Here is a 27,131-nt window from a genome sequence, read left to right as displayed (position 1 = left end):
AAGCGTGTACCTACCTACTTGCCATGTAAGTACTCTAAGATTCACTTCGTTTTACTACCTATAGAACTTATACATATTAAAAATGATGTAAACGACGAATTCGTATACCCCAATTTTTCGATAATCTTACAATGATTATGTATACGAAATACCTATTAATAATAACGTCAGTTAAGTATATAGGATCATAATATATGTCATCATTGACATAGCTGAGCTGACTTATCAAAGATAACGTTACATAGGTAAACACAAGATGTACATGATGTAGTATGGAATTTGATCTGCAATCTGTCATTGATTTATTATGAAAGATTCGTTTTAAAACTCTACTATAACTATAAGACACAACTCGTGGTTACTGGCTGTCCTTATACCCCCTAGACGTCTCAAGGGTAACTGAATTGCTCCCTACCTGTGTTTTTTATCCCATATGCCATTATAAGTCGAAACCCGAAGCTTTGCTTAGCTAAGGGCATTGCTCCTCGCCCTCCCTTGCCCTGCAGCCCTACTTTGCCTTTTGTAATCGAAAGCGCTAAATTCGTACCTCCTCTTCCCGTCCGTGCATTCAAACGGTCGGTGGAGAGAGATGCAATAATAGCATTCAATGCGTCTACTAGCTATAGGCCAGCAGTGCGTGAAGTGTATATACCTATATTGATATGCATATTTATACGGGTTCGAGATCCCATGCTGTGGACTTTGAACTCGGTTAATGGTGAAACGCAGCGTTGATTGAACCCTCGTCTTGTTTCAACGATCGATAGTCAACGTTGCTTTGCTAAAAGCAATTCTAATGGATGTACTCTTTTAGTTTTCATAACCGTTCACTATTAATTGTTGGAACGGCACGAAGCAATCAAGCTTGAAAGTAGATAAGTAGTTACACGTGCCTAGAAATATAGGAAACGTATTACCTCAGCCTTCTTTTGTTTTATGTCGATGCCATTTAACGTTTGTGTCACAAAAAAGTGAATTTTTATTCTTAGGGCCATTTGCACCATTTACTGACCAGGGGTTAACCGGTTAGACCTGGAGTTACCATGGTTACCAGTACAATTTGACACTGGGTTAACGGTTTAACCGCTTAACCCCGGCTCAGTGGGACCAAGTGGAATGGTGTAAGTGGGCCTTATTTAAGTACAATAATTGTTTCTGTATTGCATTGTATACTTATTTGTATTTTCATTATGTACCTACCTACAAATTATCCTTTGACGCAAAAACATTATTTGACCGTAACTCGTCACAACAACATTGTTTACAATCATCACTCACAGTCGTAGTATCTGGCAATTCCGAATAAAAACAAATTTTCGCATATTAATTTGTAGTTTACCTAGTACGCGTAAGCGAGAAACCCAACGGTTGCGCATAGAGATGCGTCACAGACCATACCCTCCTGTCAAGATACGATTGCGGGCAACCGTTCGTAGTTTTTCGCGGAAAAAGGCCAGCCACATCGTTAAGCGGAGCCCCGCCCCCCTCCCCCTCCCGGGCGCGTCACGTACGCGTCTATAAAAGCCGCGCGCGCCCCTCCACTTCAACTCAGACGCATGGAGTACTCCGTAGAGGTCGTTTGGCACGAGCGAGCGCTTTGCTAGGCACCTGCCGGCCCATCTTCACGATATAATTCTAGTCATCGCGTAGCATCAGCTCGCGTATCGCGGTCTCCGCACGTTCCTGATAGTGCAATATCCCCCTACTAATTCTTAAATTTGTGATAATTTAATTTAAATTTAGTTGTTAGTTACGCGATACGGCTGTGAGTGATTGTGAAGCAATGTTGTGACTGCCTGACTGGAACTTGTTACCTGTGATCCAGCCCAGTTGTGTCGAAGGACCGTTTGGATTTGGTACCATGGTTGGAAACAACGGTACTATGATGGCGATTCGTATCGTCCACAGCAAGCTGAGGAAGCGAGAGGAGCACTCGGCCTCGGTGCACCCCGCCGAGGTGCTGACCCCGGCGCCTGCGCCTGCACCCGAGCCGCTCGCCTTCCGCCAGCAGCCGCTGTGGCAGTTCCCCCCACCGCTGCCTCCGCCTTACGTCTATCCTCATGATCAGGTTGGTACTTCTCATTACCACGCACTACTGAAGCTCCAGTTGAGTAATCTATAAATAAAAACAAACCAACTCTGACCGTTACACTTGACCTCATTAAAGCTCAGCGTAGCCCCCGCGCTCCGGTCCCATTATTGCCTTGGCAACGATTAAAACAAATGGAAAGTTGTATGCCGCAAACGTTGCATTACATATGACACGATAGAAATCGTGACTGGCCTGACCCACGCCTGAGAGAGAGTTGCTATTATAGCATGGCCACAATATCTACCTAGCGCTAAACAAATTTAAATGTCGGGACACGCTTGTGAAGTAGAAAGCTGTACAAGGCGAGCGTGTTGTAACACTTCGACCTTCTTTCTTTGTAGTTGTCTGCCGTTCAGACGAGGCTAGCGCTAACGTGTACTTTGAATAATATTGCAATACTTACCGTCAAACAATTTAACCTCAATTGCACGCTCTAATAACTCCCGTCTCGAGGCCTAGCTTAAACCTTCAATGCAGTGAATGATGATCCATGTGTGCTGAACGTATGTAAAGACCACACACACCCGCGATCCATCAGGAAATATAGAATGCTAATGTGTCTTTGTAATAGCGTATTCAAGGCTTGTTCTCATGTGGCCTCAACGTTTACTTTGCTATACTTCCTAGTTACAGACTTAAATACATCGCACATTTTTAAACAGGCTTAGCCACGCCGAGCCGGCTTTAAATGTGATCCAGGGTACGAACCCGATCGAAAAAAAGAATAAAAACCCAAAGCCGGGCATGGGATAATACATAGAAGCCAGACACAAAAAGTTCCCTCGAATAATAATACGCCCGGGACGACCTTCTGTTTGAAACGTCTGCTCGGATAGCAACCGCGTCTCAAAATAACCGGCATTGTGTAACGTCTATAGGTTTCAATACCGGTGCGAATGCAACAAATGCATCGGGGACGCTAACGGACCCGCTAAATCGGGCACCGATCCTTAGGTCAACAAACTCGCTCCACATGTAGAAATACCTGACGGTATGTTTTCTTTGTTTCTAGGACAATCTGATGCAGCCCCTTGGTAACGAGCGCGCGAGTTTCCGCAGCCTTCGCAAGAACATCGGGGGTCGTTGGAAGCGCCTGGTGAAGAAAAAACCTGAACAAGAAGTGTACACGATCCCTCCCGAGCTCAAACCTCAGCTCAAGCAGATATACGTGTACTAGCCCTAAGAGTATAAAAAACTATTATAACTATTGTAGCAGCAGCAACTGTTCACAGCACCGAAGCAGGGACCCTCACGCTGATCGAGCGATGACTTCAGCTAACTATGTTACGGTTGTCAATTCACATTGCATATCGTAAAAACTTTGTCAGAACATCTGCACGGCTGCACAGCCCTTTATCTCTTGAACATATCGTTTAGACCAATTATTTCTAATGACCAATGTTAATTAAATTTTACTTTCATTCAGCACTATATTGTGATGTAAAATCTAGAATTTGTATTAATAAGTATTAGAACACTGAAGTGTGTTTGTTGTTCCGTTGCAGAATTCCGAATGTTGTGCAAGTATGAGTGATAGTTAAAAGAATTTTAGTTAAATGATTAATTTAAAGCTATGAATGATTTAGGAAGATGCGGTCGCGCATACTAGTGACGAAAATCCAATAATTATGATAAAATAAACGATGCCTTGTTGAACGTATGTAATTTTGACTAATTAGGGCATTTTGTAGTTCATTTAACTTATCGTATTAGACACGATCGTTCGTAGACGAAATCGATCAAATAGTTTTGTGGAGCTATATATACACGTATGTATGTGCATGAAACGTGGTGTGTGGCCTGCTATAGATTGATGCAGTATTTTATTGTCATTCATGAGTGTTGTGAGCGAGACTGAATTTATGGTACAATCAGACCGTAACGTGACATTACTTTCAAATTCAATATTTTCTGATATTATTGACGTTCTATATTTTTTCAATATTTCTCAAGATGACCTAGTTTGTTGAAAGTTGCGTTACTTGCATGTTATAGTAGTATAATTTTGAGATTCTCGCCCGGTTCTTACTGTGATAACTAGAAGGAAGAATAAAAAATGTAAAGATGACATATCGAGTTTGAATTGCCTTACCCTGATCAATACAAATAGGAAGGACCGAGGGCCGAGAATGTATTTAGCTCATATTGAGCCCGATATTGTAAAGAGTTAAGTTTGTAGCTAATAGGTACAATTCAGCCATTTTGATTTCGTTATCTTTCATTAGAAAACACAATGTTATACCTAACAGATTTCTAACAGAGTGAAACGTTGAAATGTAATCTTTCATTGAAATATTAAAATATAAATTCCATCATGAATATTTTGTTTCTGTTGCCCCAAAAACACCTAAAAAGGTATTTTATGAGTAATAAAATCAAAGAAAATCTTGCGATAAGTAGGTAACTCGAGTAAAGGTCAAGCCTATTAGCATAATTGGCATAATATATCTACAACATACTATCAGATATAGTTATGTAATACACGCGACTGCAAAATACAACTGACCCTCAAAATCTATGTCTACAGCAAAACAAATAATAACAACAATTAGTAATACAGATACAGTGACCTCTAGTAGTAGTTTGTTATTGTTTACAAAACAGAAAACAGCGCTATCTACAGGCCCGTTATGTAATTATTACGGCATGCGATAACGGTAATACTTTACGGAAATACATTAGTCACTAGGTCATACTCTTGACCGTGATAGTTCAGTCAACGTCTACAAGATGGCATTGAACTCGCTATTGACAGCGCCATCTATGGAATCGAGCTGACACTAATAACACAAACAACTAATTATGGTTTCGCCATAGTTCAATATTAACATGCTAGATGTCGTTGTAATTAATAACTTGCATGTTTATGATACAAAATGTAATGTACTGAAGTGACAGCCTGACAGGTCTCCATTATTTCTACAACAACAATTTATGGTTTAGTCATAATCAAAGATAGATATAACTCCGTAATAGATGGATACAGTCTAAGGAAAAAACGTGCCTCGAAAATCAAGAAAATTTGACTCTCGATCAGAGGGCGCTACTAGCTTTGGCCTACTGTCGTATAGATGGCGTTGACGGTTTCGTTTGTTATTTAACAATCTTTACGCATATCAGTGAAAGAACATGGGTCAAAATCATAAAAATAATTAATGCAAATAAAAAAAATCATGTATCCATATTTAAATACATTTTATCGTATTTTTATAAATCTTCATTTTTAGTTTTAAAGTGTGTCGATAGATGGCAGTGAATTTACTGTGGTTACAAAATTTACTATGACAGTACGGCTCTAGTATAAGTTACTCTATGGTCATAATTCAGTATTACCATGCTAGATGTCGTTGTAATTAATAAATAATCAGAAATCAGAAATTGTTTATTGCGAACCGTGGTACAATAGTTGTTACAATAAAAATATAGAAGTACTATTAGTTATTCTGTGATATAGATTCACACAGCACCCTAGAAAGGGTATACTCGTAAGCAAGTATTCTTATAGCTAGGTAGGACTAGTTTGTATAGTAATATAATATAACCCATTTTTCACGTTGCTTTAGGGAAGTACATACATTTTTTAGCCACAGTTAAATTTTTGCGACTTTGGACTTGGGTAATAATACTACATTTTATAAAATTATTTTTATAACCTAACCTACTTTCATGTTTAAGGTCAGAAGCAGAAGTTGCTAAGCGGGCATGGTGTTCAAAATTACCTTGACACGCTCTTAGGCCCACTTGCACCATTCCACTAACCCGGGGTTAACCCGTTAAACCTAGACCACTGTTCAGTTTTACTGGTAAACTGAAATTATACCAAAAGTGCGTATTCATTATGATACGCACCCAACATATCACCATCAATAGTTAGCGGATGAAACAACGCGCCAAAAGTATTTGCCAGATAGATATGTCTACAGTTCGCATCCCAATATATCTGTAACTAGGGTTCCCACGTATGCGACTTGGATTTTCAATTCGCCTCAAATCGGCGTCCTATTTTTTTCAAATTTCCCAGTAAATACTATATTTTTTCAATATTTTGACAAAAATACTATATGTGTATAGAAAAAAGGTGGCAACCCTATCTGTAACAGTACGTACTCATAATTTTTCTACATTTAGAGACATATATCTCTTTTTGTTAAATTATTAAAGAATGTTAAATACTTTACACACAATAGTCTGATTGGATATTTTTGATGCTGACTATATCGTGTGTAAGTAAATTACCTAAGTCTAAGTTAATCCGGTATCTTGGGGTATTTTATAGCAATAATTAGACAAACACTAAATACCTATCTTGGAAAAAATCGAAGTCTTAAGGATGACACGTTATACCGGGCCGTGACCTTCCAGCGGCCGGGAGCTTCCGGCGCTTCGTTTTCTATGGAAAGCATCACGTGATCACCTGTCATGTCATAGAAAAGTAAGCGCCGGAAGCTCCGGCCCGGTCACGGCCCGGTCTAACGTGAGTCATCCTTTACGAAGTGGTGTTCCCTTTAATTATTAATTGAGACCAAGCCAATTTCAAAATAGAAAGAAAAACCTTAGAAAATGATATTGATTTCTTACATCAATTTCCATCATTATCTACCTCACCATTAACTTCACCACCTAATCATGTCATATGATTTCCCCCAACCGCAGTTTATACAATGCTAACAAAGTAAACAACAATGAAGCATCATAAACCATCTTCGCCGGATTATTCGGGAGTAATGTTCGTTTTATAGCACTCGAAGATTCGCAGGAAATATCAAACTTGTATTCAATCTTTGGCGCTATACGGAGCGTAAAATGAGTTCGGTCGACAAACTTGTAAGATATACTTATATTTTCTGCAGGAAATGGTTTTATCACTGTGGAAGTTGTGCTTTAGTTGAATTAACTTGTTGCGTGGACTTTAGTGCTATGATTTCAAAAATACCTATACGGTGTCGATAACAGCATTTTGTAGATGCAAAGATAGATATAAAATCCGTAATAGATGGATACAGTAAGGAAAAAACGTGCCTCGAAAATCACGAAAATATGATTCTCGATCAGCCTACTCTCGTATAGAGGGCGTTGACAGTTTCGTTAGTTATTTAACAATTTTAACGCGTATCAGTGAAAGAACATGGGTCAAAATCATAAAAATAATTAATGCAAATAAAAAAACATTTATCCATATTTAAATAAATTATATCGTATTTTTATAAATCTTTATTTTTAGTTTTAAAGTGTGTCGATAGATGGCAGTGAATTTACTGTGGTTACAAAATTTACTATGACAGTACCGCTCTATCCTATTATATCCTCTTTGGTAGATGAGACACAGCTAATGCACTGATTATAAAGGGGGGTAGATAATTTAAGCAAGCAAAGAGCAAGCTAGTCCACTTTCACGGAAACAACCTTATTCTTCTTCTTCCTAGCCTTATCCCATTTACTTGGGGTCGGCTCTCCTTATACGGCGTCGCCAGGAGCGTCTGTCCTGGGTCGTCTCTGGTGGTATTCTTTTTTCTTTAAGGTTCTTATTTTCAAGACCTATGTATGTTGTCTCGTCTCGTCCCGCGACCCCTAGGCTTTTCATTTATCTCTAGCACCTTTCTCGTCATGACGTGGCCATACCATCGTAGTCGATTTTCGGTGAGTTTTTCTTCGATTGGCTTTACTCTGAAACTGCCTCTAACGTGGATATGCTTAATATTATGATCCAACAGCGTTACTCCGCCAGCCCATCTCAGCAGCATGCAGTTTAGCGACTTGTTCTTTTTTGAGAGGCCAACGCTCAGAGCCGTATGTTATAAACTTTGCCCTTAATACGAACTGGCATTCGTTTGTCGCAGAGAACGGCCGTGAGCTCACGCCACTTCGCCCATCCAGTATTGATGCAGTTAACGATATCTGCATCTATATATCCGTCGTTTTGCATGTTCGAACCAAGATATTTGAAACTCGTTACTTCGTTCAGAGGGTTACCGTCCAAGTTCATTGTGCTGCGGAGGTTGGCGCCACTGAAGTTGTAGTGCATCACTTCGGTCTTCTGTCGGCTTACTCGCAGTCCGCCGTCCTCCAGGGCCTCCAGGGTCTCCAGGTTTCTAGAATGTTTTGCAGCTCTTTTACGTCTTCGCGGAAACAACCGTGAGCAATTTTATTATATATAATAAAGTATAAGTAATATAGTAAAATAAGAAATGGATAAAAGGCATTTCATTATATGCTTCGTAAACATGTTCAACCACAATTGATCCGTTTATACCGTGTTTTATTCATATTTAAATTACTTATGCAAAACGATTACTTCATCATCACTTAGAAAAGCCCCTGTCCCCCAGATTTCCCAATTAAAATCAATTACAAGATCCCATAAAAGTACAAAAATGAGAGGGCTAAACTAATTACAAAGTCAATTATTACTTTTTCCTGCTATTCGATTAAAATTCTTTTAAGAAACAAAACGTCGGTCATGAATAAACATGTTTCGACCGAGTCAACATAACATCCAGAAACTGAAAAGAAATTCGTTAAAGCGAGGCGGACTAATTTCTTTTAACAAATTGTTGTAATCCATTTACAAGACCTTGGGCTTTAGGATTGGGGAGGCGCGGCAGTTTCACGTAGGTACATTGCGTTTTTCGAAATGGCTCCATTTAAAAGTTAGATCGGTTTTTACTTGACCGAGAGTGAGGGGAGGATGAAGTAATTCAATTGCTTTTTATCCAGCAAAGCGCAAATAGCTTGAAAACTGGAATAGATGTTGTATACCTACTAAAGAACAAGTACGAGTCGGACTCGCGCACGAAGGGTTCCGTGCCATTACGCAATAAAAACCGACCAAGTGCGAGTCGGACTCGCGCACGAAGGGTTCCGACCATTACGCTCAAAAACGGCAAAAAACACGTTTGTTGTATGGTAGCCCCACTTAAATATTTAATTTATTCTGTTTGTAGTATTTGTTGTTATAGCGTCAACAGAAATACATCATCTGTGAAAATTTCAGCTGTCTAGCTATCACGGTTCATGAGATACATCCTGGTGACAGACGGACAGACAGGCACAGACAGCGGAGTCTTAGTAATAGGATCCCGTTTTTACCCTTTGGGTACGGAACCCTAAAAAATGGCAATAAAAATCACGTTTGTCTTATGGGAGTCCCACTTAAATATGACCTAGATAAAATGTATAAAAGAGCTTAACTAATTTACAAATAAGAGTCAGAGATAGCGAAAAAGTTAAAGGGAAAAAGAACTGGGTGCACTAAACTTCATAAACAATTTTTGACACTTATGTTTGCTCAAATCGGCAGATTTTTTTTATTTAGTTATTCTTGCATTCAAAATAAAATAAAAATCGAACGCGCTCGAGTAATTCAAGGTAGCGATTTTTTTTGCAACCTCGTGACCCTGCCACTCGCTTACGGATCGGAAAAATCTTCAAGTTATTGAAATGGGCACTATTTAACAAGTAATTAATCCACCATATCTTAATCAGACGCGCTCGAGTATTTCAAGGTGGCGACTTTTTTTACTATTCTGACGGGCTGTTCTTGACTCCCTGCTCGGTGTCAAGGACGTATACTTTAGTGGAGGTACTCAACAGGATGCAAGGTATCCCCCATATCTTAATCTGACGCGCTCGAATGACTCCAAAAATCCCCTCTTGGGCTCCCCGACCATAGTGTTAAAAATGACCTGTACGTGAAAATACGTCACTCGTACAAAACTCGTCAGCGGCACCAGTACGTGCGGAGTCTGGCGATAATCAACACTTCGTTTGACGCCTCGGATTGAAGGGGGGTGTAGCGCCCAAAAGGCGACAATCAAACAATATGAAAAAGTAGCTCCATAATAGCTATGCGCCTTCGTTCCTTAAATGAGATGTGAACTTATTTTTGCCAGAATATTTATTTGTTTGGTGGGATGAAGTGTGTAAACACTTCATGGTTTCAACTCATTTAGACATTGTATAAACGTTTAGTCATATTTTAGGCCGTACGTTTAGGTCTTTGGGACGACACCGAAATCAAGAAAAGTTTAATTTCGATGCTACTAGCATGTTTTGTGGCCGGCTGACATACGTATACTACAATTTCGTCGTAAAATATAGCCATTAGCCGGAAGAACCTAGCTAAGTGTTACAAAATTGACGAATTTTGACACCTTTAATTTATTACATCTTATAATTAATTCAGAACGTTAAAGGAAGTCAAAGCGCTGTAAAGCACTCGAGGCTTTGAAGTTGTCCACAAGTCGGGCAAAATTGCATTTAATTAAATCATAATTTTACTACTGTAATGTAAAAGGGACTGTAATATATGTGACGCCACAAAGCTAAGGCAGTTAAGTCCTTTTATCCCTAAAGGAGGCTATTCCTAGTTTATGTTAAGGGCTTTTAGCTACGATTCATGGCAGCCCGAGGTCCGCTTGGCCACTAATCCCAAGCATTGGCTTAGGCACTCGCTTTTACGATAGCGACTGCTATCTGATCTTCCAACCCAGAAGGGAAACCAGGCCTTATTGGGATTAGTCCTGTAAAAAAATAAACAGATACTTAAAGATAATTAAAAACAAAATTAAATATTATAGTTCTAAAAATAAAATTAAAGGATGACTCACGCTACAACGGCCTGGGTTCGGGCCGAGACATCCGATACTTCGTTTCCTAATAGAAAGCATCACGTGATAACCGGTCACCTGTCATAGAAAAAATTAAATATTGATGTAGAAGGACTTTCCTCATACTCTCCTCTTGCCCCTAGCAAAATAAACAATGTTTCTTTTACCCCAATTAACCTCATACAATTTCTAAATAAAATATCTTGCCATATCTCGTCGGTAACATACATTCGTTATACACAAGTGTGCGCGGCCAACAATGGTTGTTTAAACGAACAAGGGTATTTAAAAGGCACATGAAGGGCGCTTTAGAGCAATTAAACCGGCTTAAGTAGAGGCCAGTGCAAGTAGAGGATTGAAGTTCGGACAAATTCACTTGTTGAAGTACTGGAAAAGGGTCAAATTCCTTTACAACCTTCGTAGTTTGTGGAATACAAGCTGGCACGTTAGTGATTTAAATTTGGAACTCGCTTCTTCTTTCAGATAAGGAATTGCGGTGGATTCCATTTAATGGCCAGTAAACATTAGTACGAATGTGTGATTTTTTTAAATAGTGATCGTTGTTATTGTCTCGAATTAGGCTATTTGTCACCTGACAATGACAATGACGATTCGCCGTACAATTCTGGTACCTGGTAAGCAATATACATTGCTGGTCCATCCAGTAAATATGTATATTGATGCTACATACTGTCCTTACTTATCGACTCGGAAATGTAAAGAAAATTGTCAGTGTCAGTAGTGAAATAGCGTGGTGAAATACCTAGGCGACTTCTATGTATAAGATAGTGTTTTTATCATCTAACATGCTTTAACGTGATGGCCACGTTGATAGACTATAAAGAGCCTTCTGGTAGAGGTGCAGAGCAAAAAGTCCGTCAGCTATCCGTGCTGTTCACAAGTTGCAAAAAATCTCCCCATCCCCCTATAATCATCCGTGAAATAAACTCGATACCAAAAATTCCAGATTTGGCCGGCATATGCGCTTCAATCTTCCAAACAAACGAAGCGCGAAAATAATATTTGGCCGCACGAGTTATAATGTAACAACAGCATAGCAATCCGGTTGACTGCGCATCAAAGGAAGTAAGTAGCCTTGGGGTGCATTCGGGGCGCATAGGCCACAGGTTACTCCGCGTGCGCCGAATACTTAACCTCTTGATGTTTTCCTATTCTTGCCTTCAAAATTGTTTCTTAGGTGTAGGGTGTTCAGTGTTAGCCCCGGATTGAATGTCTGTGGTCAGCCTTAACTTCAATTTTTTAATTTTTTTTAGTACGGTTTGACGAGTTTTCGACAAAGGCACACATCTGGAGAATGACTGTTCTACCTAAACTATGGAATCTAATTTGAACTGCAACTGAAGATAAAGATATGTTTATATGCACAAATGTAGTGATGAATTTACTTACTTTATTTGTAACACCTTATTTTACTGTGCAATAAATGAAATATGAAATATGAAAATAGGTGGACATGCAGTAATTTTGGATGCGTACATTTCACTTGAAGAAGCATGCAAATTTTTCTTACTATAAATAAATATATACAAATTGAAGCTAAGGTAAGTTATAGAATAATAACATCATCGGAATACACATAATATGATTTCATTTCTACCTAGGATGTACAATATTACCATTATATACAATTATTTATGAAGGAGCTGTTCTTATAACTTACTGTGTATTCTAACACGATAGGTCGTTCCAGATCTCTACAATCTCTATTTAGGGAGGTGTGTCCAGCGGTAGTTTTCTTGCAGATATTTTTGGAATTACCCTAAGTCAAACAATGGAAGGTAAAAATGAAAACAAACTTTTAGATATGGCGTTGCTTAATTGTTAGTCAAAAGCTACATTAAGCAAGCGACACCTGATGCTCACTGTTTTAAATTTAACCACAAATAGTCATTCATCCAAGTAAAATAATTCTAAATATGTTTTTTACATCGAACTGGCTCTGAAAACGCTTGTTACACGTTCAGTGTTCTATCAATTGGCAGTTATATCCACGAACCCGAACTAAAATATTATTTTTAAAATTAACGTTATTTTAAAATCAAATTCTAAAACAAGCAAACCAGCTGAAAAGATTTTCTCTTTTTAATGAATAAAACGAATTACTAGATAGAATCCTGAAATCAAAGCGAAATCACAAATCATACACTTTCAATCATTTTAATCAAAACGTCCAGTGGCCAATCAATCAGCCAGCGTTCATTTAAATATCTCAAATGGATCTAATTTCCCCGGATAAAATTCCAATTGAGCCTTTTGGAATCTTTGCAAATCTTAAAAATACTTCTTGGTTCCGATTACTTAAAACATTTTACCGGAGACTTTCATTTGTGATGTTTAACAAAGGGATCTGTTCACGATTGACTTGAGCAGTTCAAAGGGCGGAGGGATGGCGAAATTAACGCAATGTAGGGTGTGCAATGGAGGAGCAATAGCTTCAAAGGGCGAATGATTTCCCTATTTTCTTTTAAAAATCATACATGTTGCCAGAATTGGTTATAAGATATTTTCTACACATGAGATACTCAACAAATTCAAATTTTCCCTGGAAGATTGAATTGGAATTGGATTAGGATTACATAAATATAAACAGCATTCATAATTCAGACTCAGGTAACTTACGCCGAAGTGGAAGTGCACTTTCGACTTGACCAATTACGCAGTACTCGACATTTAACCGTTGCTAATTGAGCGCATCACAATGCAGAGCCGAGACTTCGTAGCATTTCCATCTGGATGAATCGGTTTTTGCGGGTTCTTCTTAGCCCTAGAAGTTAGGACCTATGGGGCTTTACGTTTTCCACCGGCGATACGAAATATTTCATACTTTGAGCAATAGGTAAATAAAACAAAGGTATTGGTTATCCTACTGGCTGCGCCACTTACTTACATATAAACGCTAAGGTACAAGGACGGAAGACTCTAGATAGTTTATGTGTTTTACAATCCCGACAGTATGCAGTATGCAGTAAATAAACATCAATCTAAACTTAAATAATGTATGGAATTGGTCACGCGACTTTTCGTAGCATCTATTATCCTGATCATTTTTTTTTCGTTTAGCGATTGTTCGTGTGCGTTAGGCCTAGCCAAAATAATCGTCCATCGACAAACGTCAAACAAATAGACAAAATAAAAACGTATCGGGATGACAGATGCTACGACAAGTCACGTGACCAGTTCCAGACATTATTGCAGTTTCAATAGGCGTTTTCTATCAACGGTTGTCATCTGGGCTAGGCCCTAAGTAGGGATAAGATACCTGTCACGTTCTAACAAATATGTAAGTACGAAAGTGATACATGGCATGACAGGTGATAAATATGCGACCATGATACCGCTGCAGGTCAGATTTCGAGCAGGAGTAATGTTATTTTATCTATGTAGGATATGCCTGAAGTAGTCGAGATGCCGGTGGAACTGCATGAAAAGCCCTAAACTGAGTAAAAAGACTTGGCACAGTAAACTTAAGGCAAAGTAGGGGTAAAAGAAAGCCCTTGATTAAGGCTGTAAGTGGAAGAAAGCTTTCAGTTCACGCTCCAATGAATAAATAAATAGCTTTCAACGGGCTGTACCAGTCGAAGTGTTCACGCGAATGCTGTAGCAATTTCTTTAATGACATAACTGAGTTTGCGACTTTTGCGAAAAAAAAAATCCTTGATTAGTGAGTAGAGAATATATCCTAATTAATTTATTAACTACTGTCTACGTCAATTCGTAATTATCCAAGGTAAAAGCAACAGCAAATCGCCGCTATACTTACTCAACCTCGTATCTGCAACACTCATTTAATGACAAAAACACTCGTATTCCGAATGAAAGAAAAGCGACATATCCATCAAATGATTGTTGCAGATATGAGGTTAGTAAGTATAGCGACGAAATGTAACATAATAAAAAAAATATAGACCAAAAAACGATCTTACCTTAAATAAAAAGTTTTTCATGGAGTAAACACAGAGGGTGCTTGTTGCTGGTGGTAAACAATCATTTCCAATATAAAAGTAAAAACTTGACTTTTTAAATGAATTTCATTGTCTCCGCTTAGAAAGTTTTACGATTTACGCTGTAAATGTAAACGTAACATTTTTATTAGTATTACTTCATTTTCTACTCGGATGCTACAACTATAAAGTCGAGGACTTTTCCCATAAATAATGAGCATTCGTGCGATGCTACAGGCAAAAACTATTTGATCGTAAAAAGGCGGTGAAATGGGCAAAATTAAGCGGAATGTTTATTGCAATACGGTTTATAGTAGAAAATAGCAAGTGACGGGAAGTTTACTCGTTATTTCCATGCCAAAACAAGCGTTTAGACATCTAGGAAATTTGAACTTACTTGGTTTATTGAAGGATTTATTTAAATTGAAATTTTATTACCTACCTACAGTTTAAGAGAAATAATGGATGAAAAACATAGTTATTCCCATGTTTCAAATCGATGGACGTAATGCGCGAAGATCCATAGCGCGTACGTGTGTCGCTGCGGGAATAAGCATATTGCCCGCCTAATGGTAAGTGATCGCCGGAGCCTGTAGTCGCCTGCAACTCCGGGGGTGTAACATGCGCGTGCCGACCCTATAAAAATCCTTTTTTGAAGAATTCCATAAAGTAGTCGGTAAAGAAAACCTCGACAGGGAGCTTATTCCACAGTCGGAGCATAAGCTGGAGGAAAATCCTCTTAAATAGCACAGTGCGCGACCATTTAGGTTCCAGAGTAAGAGGGTAAGCGGCCGTTGGCATCATCCTTCAATTCTTCAAAGCATACAATACAATACAATACAATATTTTGTTTCAGACCAGGTCCATAGTGTTAGTGTACATTCCCAGAGCAACCCATTGTACCTACAAGCGGTAGAACCTACATAAGGAGGCAAAGTCTCTCCTTAGACTTAAAAGTTCAATATCGCTTGTGAGTCTGGGATGAGTCAATGCGCCATAGCTGGTATCCAGGGGCCTAAAGATGACAGCAATACTAAATGGGGTCTGACTTACGATTTAGACAGGTAAATATGTGTTATAGACATTTACAATGTAGGTACTGCTATCTATTCTATAGTTAAAACAACTGCTTTACCTCTTGATACAGTAAGGGCCCAGCGGTTTTCATCCAGCGGTGCCCACTCCGCGCATACTCGGGTAGCCCGGATGCGTATTTACAAAGGCTATACTGATATGGTTCAGATGCGAACTGAACTTTATTAGCTTTTGTTTGGACAAAACTTGACAAAACCCTAATTTATTATAGTAAAGAAATTAACTGAAATCGTATAGACTTTATTAACTAAATTCATACGGATATCGTTACTACAAATGCTAGTCTGTTGCGATCTAAAATTTGAATAATATTTTAGTAACGACTCCGTTTGTATTAAATAAATTACCGTTCATGCAAATTACTTAACAATGCCTAAGATTTTTTTTTTACTTTTAGAATTATTTCAGTTGATAGGTACGAGTAGGGAGTAATGTAGTACCGTCTGGTAACCAAAATTTTGTAACCAGCTACAGAATGGGAATCAAGATTCCCAGTTTGAAGCCGGTTACGTAATGGGCCAGCGTGGTGCCGTTTGGTAAATAAGTTTTGTAACTAGCTACAAAATGGGAATTCAAAATTACATTAAATCAATAGGTAGGTAGGTTTAGGTTCGTTAGGTAGCTTCAAATGCCCGAAGGGCAAACCGCCCAGAAATAGGAGCCCCGCGAAGCGGGGCTCCGTCTAGTTGTTGTGAAGTAATTTTTTTTTTAAAGAAACAGTCCGACGAACTCCAGCTAACTAGACGGAGCCCCGCTTCGCGGGGCTCCTATTTCTGGGCGGTTTGCCCTTCGGGCATTTGAAGCTACCTAACGAACCTAACCTACCTACTGATTTAGTGTAATTTTTGGTTCCCATTTTGTAGACAGTTACAAAACATTTGCCAACCTTGGATAGGAACCGGTAATTCAAAAGCCCCATTTTGTAACCAGTTACAACCCGGTATTAATTTTTCCCGTTTCGAAGCCGGTTACCAACTTTTAGTTACCAAACGGTACTAAAGGGTACTCGTATTTCTTATTAGGTTTTGTGAGAGCAAAATGTTTGCATATTATAGCGACAAAAGCTAATCCATCTGCGTAAATAAGTATTATTAAAATGTAGATATCATATTCAAACGATACTGACGTTACTAAACTCGACTAGGTTTTGTCGTGAATAATATTTGAAAATATGTAAGCAAAAAGCTAATCCATTTGAGTGACTACTTTTTACCGAAACGGTATAGATATTGTTAAATAATATGCATAAACAAAAGCTCCCCTATTATAATCTGAGTCGTGACTGAAATAGTTTAGCTCTTGTAAATACGCAGCCCGCGTGACCTATTAGACCTTACGGCCGATGCTGAGCAGTGGTTGCAAAATTTGGATGTTGCCTTATAAAATAATATACTGTACATAATTTTTGCCTATGTGACTATATCGCCATACGATTAAATAAATAAGTAAGGGCCACTTGCACATCCCACTTACCCGGGGTAAATCCGTTAAACCGGTAACCCAGTGTCAAATTGTACTGGTAACCATTTTAACTCCAGGTTTAACCGCTTAACCCCGGGTTATTGATTGGTGCAAGTGGCCCTTAGTCTATTTCGCTCATATGAACTTAATGCCTTTTTCCATAGCCCCTAAAACTAACAGACTTTATAATGATAAAAAGACGTACGTAAGTCTGCAAGCCATGGCAGTTATGTCCTTTTATATACAAAAGCAGTATATGTAATGGACCGCCCACAACGGTGTGCAAATATTGCGATAGATGGTCGCACCTTCCAAAAGTGATGTATGTTTTCCTGTGACACCGCCGCCTAAAATGGGTTTAATGTTGGATTTTACTTGCAGTTTGATTTTATAGTTTAAAAAGATGTTGGGCTTTTTATGAGGCTTTTATTAAACAAGTGTTGCGAACGCCTTACGTTTAAAGAAAGCAATAACACTGCAATATTAAAGACAGCTTTTTCTGTCCTACGGACAAGGAATTTAGTTTGCACCATTTCGTACCTTGTAACAGTGACAATAGTATGAGGTCCCTAGCGACTTCCATATTGATTGTCAATGTGATAAGGTACGAAATGGTACTAAAATTAAACTGTTTGACTGTACCACTTCTTTCATCAAGTTTTAATTGCGGTCCCGCTAGTTTCTCAGTTGACTTAGAGTATTGTCGATCTATCATTTTATTTTCTACAAAATACATAATTGGTTCATCCGCTTGGAGTCTAATAGGATTGCACAAACAAACACGGTAAACTCAACACCTCTTTATTGTTGTCTGACACAAACTCAATTTGAAATGAAACATTTTCTCTTGCATCTACAAAAGCCGCAGTGAACTCACCCAGTTCCTACAGAGTACAGACTTATGTCAATAATTTATGGCCTGTTTCATTCCGAGCTTCTAGGAAAGGAATAAATCGATGTAGCCATACCTAACACTGTATTTGCATCATGGATGAATAAATCAAGTAGACTGACTGTTTTTTTTTATTCATTAACACATAGTGCAAAACTTAAATCTAAAACAGATTTCTGCAAAACTGTATTTCATTTAATAGGTATGATTCATTACAAAGGGTACACGGGGGCGATTTGGATCGGACTCAAAAAATTGGTGATATTTAAAAATATTATTTACGGTGCTATTTTAGTGCGCTCAAATCAATGCATTTCAAATATCAACGGATTTTTCATCCTGATCCGATTCGCCCTGTGATCTAATTCGCCTCGATCTACCCTACACGTAGTTTTATTATGAAGGTTATTTAACCTAAACACTTACGCGACACTTGCACGTGTGCAATTGTCACAAGTGTTTGCAGTGGGTACAGTTTTAAAGTATTTTTATTTTTTTCCTTATTTGGCTCATATTCTCTGGTCAGAAATTCAGGAAATACGGAAGCCTTTCTTAGTTGTCTATGATACAAAGTTGCGTTGTTAGTCTTCTTGTTTTATTTGTCCATGTAGGAAACGAATAAATCGATGCAGCTATACTAAAACACAGTATTTGCATAAATACCTAATAGGTTCTTATTGCGCCGGTGTTCGTAGTAAAACACAGCTTGTCAACTTTACTGGCTTTTACCTTGTTTTTAAACTGTAAAACATGTCATAACTTTTTTATGGTCTGAAAGAACCGTAAAAGCGACGTGAACCGGCTTTGAGGGGCGGTGCGCGGTATTCGGATGCTGTATCACGATTTAAGATTACCTCGTATATTAGTTAACTTGGTAGCGTTTTGTCTCTTGATCTCGCCTACGGTGCGACAACGCGCCGAGCTGGGGAGCTTTCGACAAACGCCAAACTAAAAAAAAAAAAATCGGGATGGCAGATGCTACGAAATGTTACGTGACTATTTCCATACATTATTAAAGTTTCGCTTGATGTTTTCTGTCAACGATTCTCATCTTGGCTAAGCCATTGCCTTAACGGTGTGGTTCACAATCTGCATGCAGGACGCACCGTGGACCGAAACTAAGCTCTTATCTTAGACACCCCAATCTAAAACCTTGTTTGGTTGAAATGGCAAAATAACAAGAAAAAGAAACCTAGGTTCTAGAGCAACGTCAATACAATGCTAATAAGAGTATAGAACGTTTTATATATACAGTGTGGAAAGATAAGTCGGGCCCTGGAGGGAAACTACCTTAAATCCTTAAGCTGGCTCATTTTACTTAAAGGAGACATTCCTTTATTTTCAAAAAGAAACAAAACTGCATTTAAAGATTTTCTAAAACTCGCTTGCCTCGCCCGGGACTCGAACCAACTAAACTTAAAAAAAACACCCTATTTTATTATACTAATCGATAGTATTATTATTCAGGGTAAAATTTATCTAACAAATAGATTATTTAAAAAAAAAATTTTTTCGCAGTTTATAAAATTTCTTATAGATTGAATACGTACTTAAAAAGTGGAAAAGGCATGACATCTCTCGTCTCTTTTACAATAGTTAGGTATAACGTGTGTAATAAAACTAAAGCGTAAAGGTACATTTATGGTTTTACTCTATTTACCCGTAAAAGGTAGGATAGTGCCGCAAAAGTTCTGTTTTTATGAGACAATATGAAGGACAGAATACGTCATTTATTTAACATAAAAGCGCCTGTAGGTACCCGAAAGTTAAGCTGGGGTCTAATCTCTGGTCAAGAGATTTAGGGAGTATTAAAATTGTGGGCAATACTGATTTAAACTTTTACAATTTTTATATATTATTGTTTACTTAACGTCGCAGTCGCGGGAAAATTTTAAATACACAGGGTGATTTTGTAATGTCTGACTATACTAAGTGGGGGGGGGGGGGGGGGGGATATAGGACACGCTTTAACTAGAAAGCCCCCCGCCCCCCCGGTCAAAAATAAAGAATGAATACTATATCTATGTAGGTACGTGTATATGTATGTAACCCAGTAAACCAATACAGACAATAATTGATCCCATCTCATCCATACTAATATTATAAATGCGAAAGTCTGTCTGTCTGTCTGTGTGTTACCTCTTCGCGCTTAAACCGCTGAACCGATTTAGTTGAAATTTGGTAAACAGATAGTTTGAGTCCCGGGGAAGGACATAGGATACTTTTTATCCCAGAACTCACCCCTTAAGGGGGTGGAAATTTGTATGGGGAATCAATAACCGCCGAACCGATTTAGATGAAACTTGGTATGGGGATAGTTTGAGCTGTGGGACCTTTCCCACATATCCTTATATAGAATAACTTTTATCCCCGAAATCATCCCTTAAGGGTATAAAAAATGGGGTGGAAATGTATAGTGTGGACCAATTTGGGGGTGAAAAAAGGATGGATTAAAAAGCAGATTTGTTTAAGAATTAAGGTACCCAAATTACTAATTCCACGCAGACGAAGTCGCGGACAAAAGCTAGTAATTTAATAAAATGCATATATATTAAAAGCTCTCCGTAAAAATGCCAAAGTGTATGCATAAATCCAATAAAAGCGCTACGATACCTGGTTTGTAAAACAGGCTATAATTTCGTTCGCACTATTTACCTAAAATGGCAACAAAAGGTGGTAAACCGGCAGAGTTATTACCATAGCCCGAACGGTGGTAGTCTTATGTTAAAGCTGTGAACACAGTGCTATAAAAAAGCGATTTTTGTATGATATTATTTTCTTCAAGAGTTATGAGTTAACTCTTCGAGAGTTATATTTTACTGTATGAGCTAAACAAAGACCTTACGGGTCAAAGTTCATCGAAATCGGTTCAGCAGGCTAGCTGTGAAACGATATGATTATTCACACATCGACAGCGCGAGCGACGAATGTAACAATGTATTCAAGTACATACTTTCCATTATCTAATAGTAAATACGTCTAGTTGGAACGACAACACATGACGACCTTTAAGGATGACTCACGATAAAACGGTCCGGGTCCGGGCCGAAGCGTCCGACAATTCAGTTCTCTATCGAAAGCATCCCGTGATCACCGATCACCCGTCATAGAAAGTGAAGTGTCGGACGCACGAACCGCACCGTTCTAGCATGAGTCATCCTATAGGACGCATCGGAGTACTAGTCGAATCACCGCAGTAGATCGTAGCGACATTGTATAAAAAGCCTCGACCAATTTTGAGGTAGATATAAATTTTTTTACACATAAATATGTTTAACTATTAGAGTCTGTTCGGAAAGAGAAGAGTCGTGGAATGTATTGCGCCCCATTCATTCCACGACTCTTTTCTTAACGCACACTCTAGACACAACACGAATTGTGTCTTTCTTTTGACCATTACATATTATTATTACGAGCCTTTTGTGTCCCACTGCTAGGCAAAGGCCTTCCCTTCTACCACTCCTCCCGGTTTTGAGCTACATCTGGTCAGGTTCTCAAAAAGGAGTCCAAGTTATCCCGCCATCGCCGACGAGGTCTGCCGGATCCCCGGTTTGACTCATGGGGCACCCACTCTATGGTTATCTTGGCCCACAAGTCATTCGGCATGCGGCAGACATGACCAGCCCAGTCCCACTTTTAACTTGGCCGCTTTTCGAGCTACATCTACACCACCATTACATAAGGTGAAAAAAAACATACTATGTATTCTATGCCTATTTTTACGCGATTTTGGGTTTTGTTCTATAGTAAAAGTTGTTTAATATATGTAACCTTACCAGTATCATTCACCTTGCAGAGTATAACCTAACGTTGACAATCTGTCAAAATGTCACTGTGCTGTGTGTAATTTTTACGTCAGATGACCCATTTTCATTACTCTTTTGTATATGCATTTTTTTTTACGTGTGGTGTATTTAAATTAACATTTCAAACAATAAATAGTTATCTGTACCTACTATAAAAAAAAATAGCTATCTAAATGAAATAGTTACATCCACGACATTGCATAAGGTGTTCATTTAAATAAATTTTCTAGTAAAAGAAATGTATATGCAATATAAACCGCTTGTAGCCACACCCTGCCCACCGCCTCAGCACTACCGCCGTAGATCTCGCTACGCCGTAGCGTACCTCGGACCGACCCGAAGTATAAATATTTCAGCACAGGAAATTATGCTTCTGCCGATACTGTGCTACGAGAATGGAAACCGATCTCGGAATATCTCGGAAGTAGGTATATCTTACAGGTGCATTCAGATTTTAAAAATATGAATTCAACATGTCTCGAGTTGTCTTTCACGCAAATATATTTGCGCAAGCGAGATGTGCTAAAATTGAAATCAAGTACGTATCAAAACTTTAAAACCTGAATTCGACTTTTATTAGTTTTAATATGTTTATAATATGGTATTTCGACTAATCTCATCTTCGCTGTGTAAGCTCAAGCATATAACCTCTAAAGGGGGAAGTTTGAGAGTATATTAATAAATAATAATATTTGCTAGAAAATTAAATCGTTAAACACTACTGAAGACAAGATAAATATAGCATCTTAACAAGTGTCAAACAGAAGACAAACGTGCAGGTAATATAATCTGTAATAATCATGTGATAAAAGAGGTAATAACAAGGTGTGTCGATCTGTAAAACATGAACAAAAAGATTGTCAATTTCATACAGTATAGTATTCATACACTATACATAAATAAATAAATAATTATTATAGAAACATTCTTACGCAAATTGACCGGAAGTCCCACGGTAAGCCCAAGAAGGCTTGTGTTGTGTACCCACAACAACGATATATATAATATACAAATACCTAAATACATGCATAGAAAACATCCATGACTCAGGAACAAATATCTGTGCACACAGGCAGGGTCAATACCCACTATATAAGTAACTAATGACTTTTTCTTTGAAAAAAATCTCGCCTCGCCTTTTTATAGTATATAAATGCGTACAAATGCACTCCTCCTGACTGATGAAAACGTCTGCCAAAAGTAGTAATAATTAATTAAGTAGTTGCAACCAAATGCACCATTCGTAATTAAAACGCGTCTAGTATTTATCAACTATAATATATGCATACACGCATAATGGAGCACACGCTGAATGCTGGAGCATTATGCATTTACAACCCGTTGATACCGTAATTGCACTTTTGTAATATTCAAGAGATACTTGGGTAATGGTGGGGTGGGGAACAAGTGACAAACGGGGAGCGGGGGAACTACAGGTGAATAAAAAAAACACCGGCCAAGTGCGAGTCGGACTCGCGCAAGAAGGGCTCCGTACAATTACGCAAAAAAACGGCTAAAAATCACGTTTGTTGTATGGGAGCCCCACTTAAATAATAATTTTATTCTGTTTTTAGTATTTGTTGTTATAGCGGCAACAGAAATACATTATCTGTGAAAATTTCAACTGTCTAGCAGCTTCTTACGAAAGCGACTGCCATCTGACCTTCCAACCCGAAGGGGAAACTAGGCCTTATTGGGATTAGTCCGGTTTCCTCACGATGTTTTCCTTCACCAAAAAGCAACTGGTAAATATCAAATGATATTTCGTACATAAGTTCCGAAAAACTCACGCACGTTAGCACGGTTCACTATGGCTCTCAATTTGTGATAGTAATTAGTGAGTTTTGGTTGTCACCTGACAATGCTGTTTGCAGTATTTCTTACAGAGTAACTAGTTGTTAAATGTATTCCCGTAGCTGTGCTCCGCTGTTAGCTTCCTATCCGCGACTCCCACCTAACTTGCGCCGCTACCGGTGCAAGGGTTGCCGTTCGTTTGAGCGACACGCGTCCCCCGGGACTACTCTTTGAGCAACTCAGGGGGTGCGAGGCGAAATAATTCTAAACCCTCTAGGAATTTCTAAATATTATTTTTGATCAACGGTTGCGAGGAATTTTGGCGTTAAAGCCCTGCGATGGGGTGTCGTCGTGAGTTTCTTTTTAATGATTTACCTAAGGTAGATAAGGATGTAGATTTAATAGCTAGGTGCCAATTACTATGAGATTGCGTCCTGGCTTTGCCTTCAAATCACATTCTGTTGTTCTTACAATCTTTATAACACATTTTTATTCCGTTTCATGTGACGTCATAAGTACATAGGTACGTTTCATTCGAATTATATTATTTTAAGGTGATTTGTCTTTTATTCTCGATTTGGTTTCCTATTCGGTGCGACACTCCTAAATGGCTAGTAGGTAAAAAAATTAATTGAAATTACAAACTACAAATAATACAAAGTACGTAATCATCATTTCTCTCTATATATATATCAAATACAAAGCACCTAATCCTAACACAACTCATTCCATCAACTCACTAAGCATCAAATTCCCTCCCGAAGTGTTAATTAGGATCGCCTTACAAGGCAAAGCAAAAGTCAAAGTTGCAAAAGTGTCAAAAACTCAAGAGCTCACATGAAAGCCGAGCTATGAAAGGGGAGCCCGGGGTGCAGGTGACACTCCCAATCAAAGCCTAGCTGAATATTCAAAGGTCATTACACTAATGAATCGTATCAGATTCCGCCGTCGTGGGCCTATTGAGGTCTCCTTCGGACGTCTTTAAAACTTTCTTACGGAGCGTCTTTTGTCCGAAGTTCAAGTTTTTCGCTTGCATATATGAAAATAGTTTGAAAAGGACTAAGTAATGAGTGTGGGATGTGTACCATGCTGTGTTTTAGTGAGGTTGCTTTGTTGTTATGATATTTAATGGCATAGTTATCGGTCTCTAGAATACTTAAGTACAAAGTTCAATGATTTTCCAAGCCGATAGTAAATACCTAATACCAGCCTGCCACACAAGACCCTGGCTAGTCTATTAATGTCAATTAAATTTTTAGTATTTTTGTGATTACCCAAAAATAATCTATAAAGATAAACAACAGTTATTACTTTGCAATATATATAACACTAATAAAAGTCAGTTAATTTTGCTGAAATGGAAAAAAACTGTTTTACCGTTGATTTCTAACTACTAATTAAAAACAAATGAATGAAGCAAAAATCGAATGGTAAACGAACTTCGGTGTTTAGCGTCAATTCACTTCTGTTGGACATTTGAAACTCAATATTTGTTGGACAAGCAGAGGCATTTTTAGGCTCTATTTACTTTGACTGACGTAAGTACTAACACGCATACGTAAGTATGCCATAAACCTTTGACAGACATTATCAGAACTAGAACTTCATGCTCATCCATACTTACAATCACCAGTTTCTTCGTATTAATGTGCATTGGGTAATGTTGGAAACCCGTTTTCCGATAATCGTAAATATTTACTCGGAGAACTTAGAGAACAAATCATATACATATTTTGATTTGTGTACTGCTCGCCCTTAAGGGGGCCACTGACTATCAGTCCGCCGGACGATATCGGCCTGTCAGTTAGAACAAAAATTTGACAGTTCCGAACAACTGACAGGCCGATATCGTCCGGCGGACTGATAGTCAGTGGGCCCCTTTAGAATGGATCAAAGACGCCTAGTCATTCAAAGATTGTATATACTCGAAAAATTGGGACGGATAACGCCATGGTCCAGATCCAGGGCGTTAAGGGGCCCACTGACTATCAGTCCGCCGGACGATATCGGCCTGTCAGTTGTTCGGTACTGTCAAATTTTTGTTCTAACTGACAGACCGATATCGTCCGGCGGACTGTTAGTCAGTGGGCCCCTTTAGCCGCGTAAACTGAAGACGCCGATTCGAATCCGGCCTCCGCCACTGGAGAGCTTGGTCACTTTTTCTGTAGTGTATGGCCTCTATTTCAGTATATCATACATTTTCAGAGACGTTATTGCTTCCAAAGTAGATATAATAGAATATGACAGTGAAGTGGACATTTCCGATATTTGAATGCTCCCATTTACTAAGTTCCAAAGCACCTTAGTTTCTAATTAAACAGTATGGAAAAGCGAAACCGTGTCACAGTCACCGCGGCCTCTGAAAGTGAATTATGAAACAATGCCAGGATACTGGCCGCTCGTTATTCATTTCGTGTACAAAGCTATCTATGTAAATGTGCTTCATTCCAGTTTGTTAGACTGGCTGCCTTTGACCTGTTTATGACTGTTAAAATATTGAAGTGTTTTTGTTTGAATTATACATAACCTAATTAAAAAATAATTTTATACGTAATTCACATTGATTGTTCTAGATGAAATAACAATTGTGACGGTGCGAGAGAAATTAATTTGTGTGCATTATACGGAAAAAACTGTACACACGCAATGGAAAAATATTACAATATGTGTATATTTCCGTGTGGAAATGTCACAATGTTCGTGATAAATCGCAAAAAAACGTATTTTGGCGCTCTCTAGCAAGACAGCGTGATGCAAATTAAGTCTTCTTAAACTTTCCTTAATAGTGATTTTTGAAGTAAAAATAAGTCTTTAGCGGGCAAAATTGTTAAATCAAAAAAAGATCCGAAAAGTACATGGTTTTTAAAGTATTTGACAATGACACTGCCACTGTGAGCTTACGAGGTCAGAAACTTAAATTTTACAAGAGCATTTCGTCACTACTAACATATTAAAACAGGCAACCCTTATTTAATGCAAGAGAAATGTAGCAATTAAATGGGCTAATAGGTACCTAGAGTTAGACCAAGGAAAGTCAGCAACGATTTTGATAGCATACGCAGTGCAAGTGTTATTTTTACGTCAGAATTTCATAGAAGTTTGACGTTCAAAATAACACTAGCACTCCTGCGTGAGCTATTAAAATCGTTGCAGGTCTAACTCTACCATAGTATAGTTTTTGAAAAAGCACTTTAATGGCAAATTAAACTGGTTGCCTAGCCCTGAATTTAGTACCTATCATATATTGTAAAATTTGTATTACTATAAACAGTCATCTCATCACACTACAGGGGTCCGCTTCGTCTATGTCAAGATAGAAACCCATTAATATTGTACCCCACATCAAGCTAGAAGTGAACATGAGGCTTGACACAAGGATGTGCCTTGTAATTATTTGGACCCAAAATGTTTCTTGTGAAAATT

General features: G+C 38.4%; 2 protein-coding genes across 5 annotated transcripts in view; both read left to right on the top strand.

The window, feature by feature from the left end:
• Nucleotides 1-4,411, top strand: part of LOC134743784 (uncharacterized) — a 287,723-nt gene extending 283,312 nt beyond the window's left edge. For all 4 annotated transcript variants that reach the window (XM_063677440.1, XM_063677439.1, XM_063677441.1 and 1 more), the window contains 2 exons: nt 1,909-2,068; nt 3,105-4,411. In XM_063677440.1, coding sequence (XP_063533510.1) covers nt 1,909-2,068; nt 3,105-3,269 — 325 coding nt within the window. In that variant the 3' untranslated portion in view covers nt 3,270-4,411. The remainder of the gene's footprint in view (nt 1-1,908; nt 2,069-3,104) is intronic.
• LOC134743793 (uncharacterized) overlaps nt 1-27,131 on the top strand; it is a 427,044-nt gene that overhangs the window by 347,090 nt on the left and 52,823 nt on the right. The window lies entirely within an intron of this gene.

Source organism: Cydia strobilella, chromosome 8, assembly GCF_947568885.1.
Source record: "Cydia strobilella chromosome 8, ilCydStro3.1, whole genome shotgun sequence".
Lineage (NCBI taxonomy): Eukaryota > Metazoa > Arthropoda > Insecta > Lepidoptera > Tortricidae > Cydia > Cydia strobilella.
This window is presented reverse-complemented; position numbering and strand designations above follow the sequence as displayed.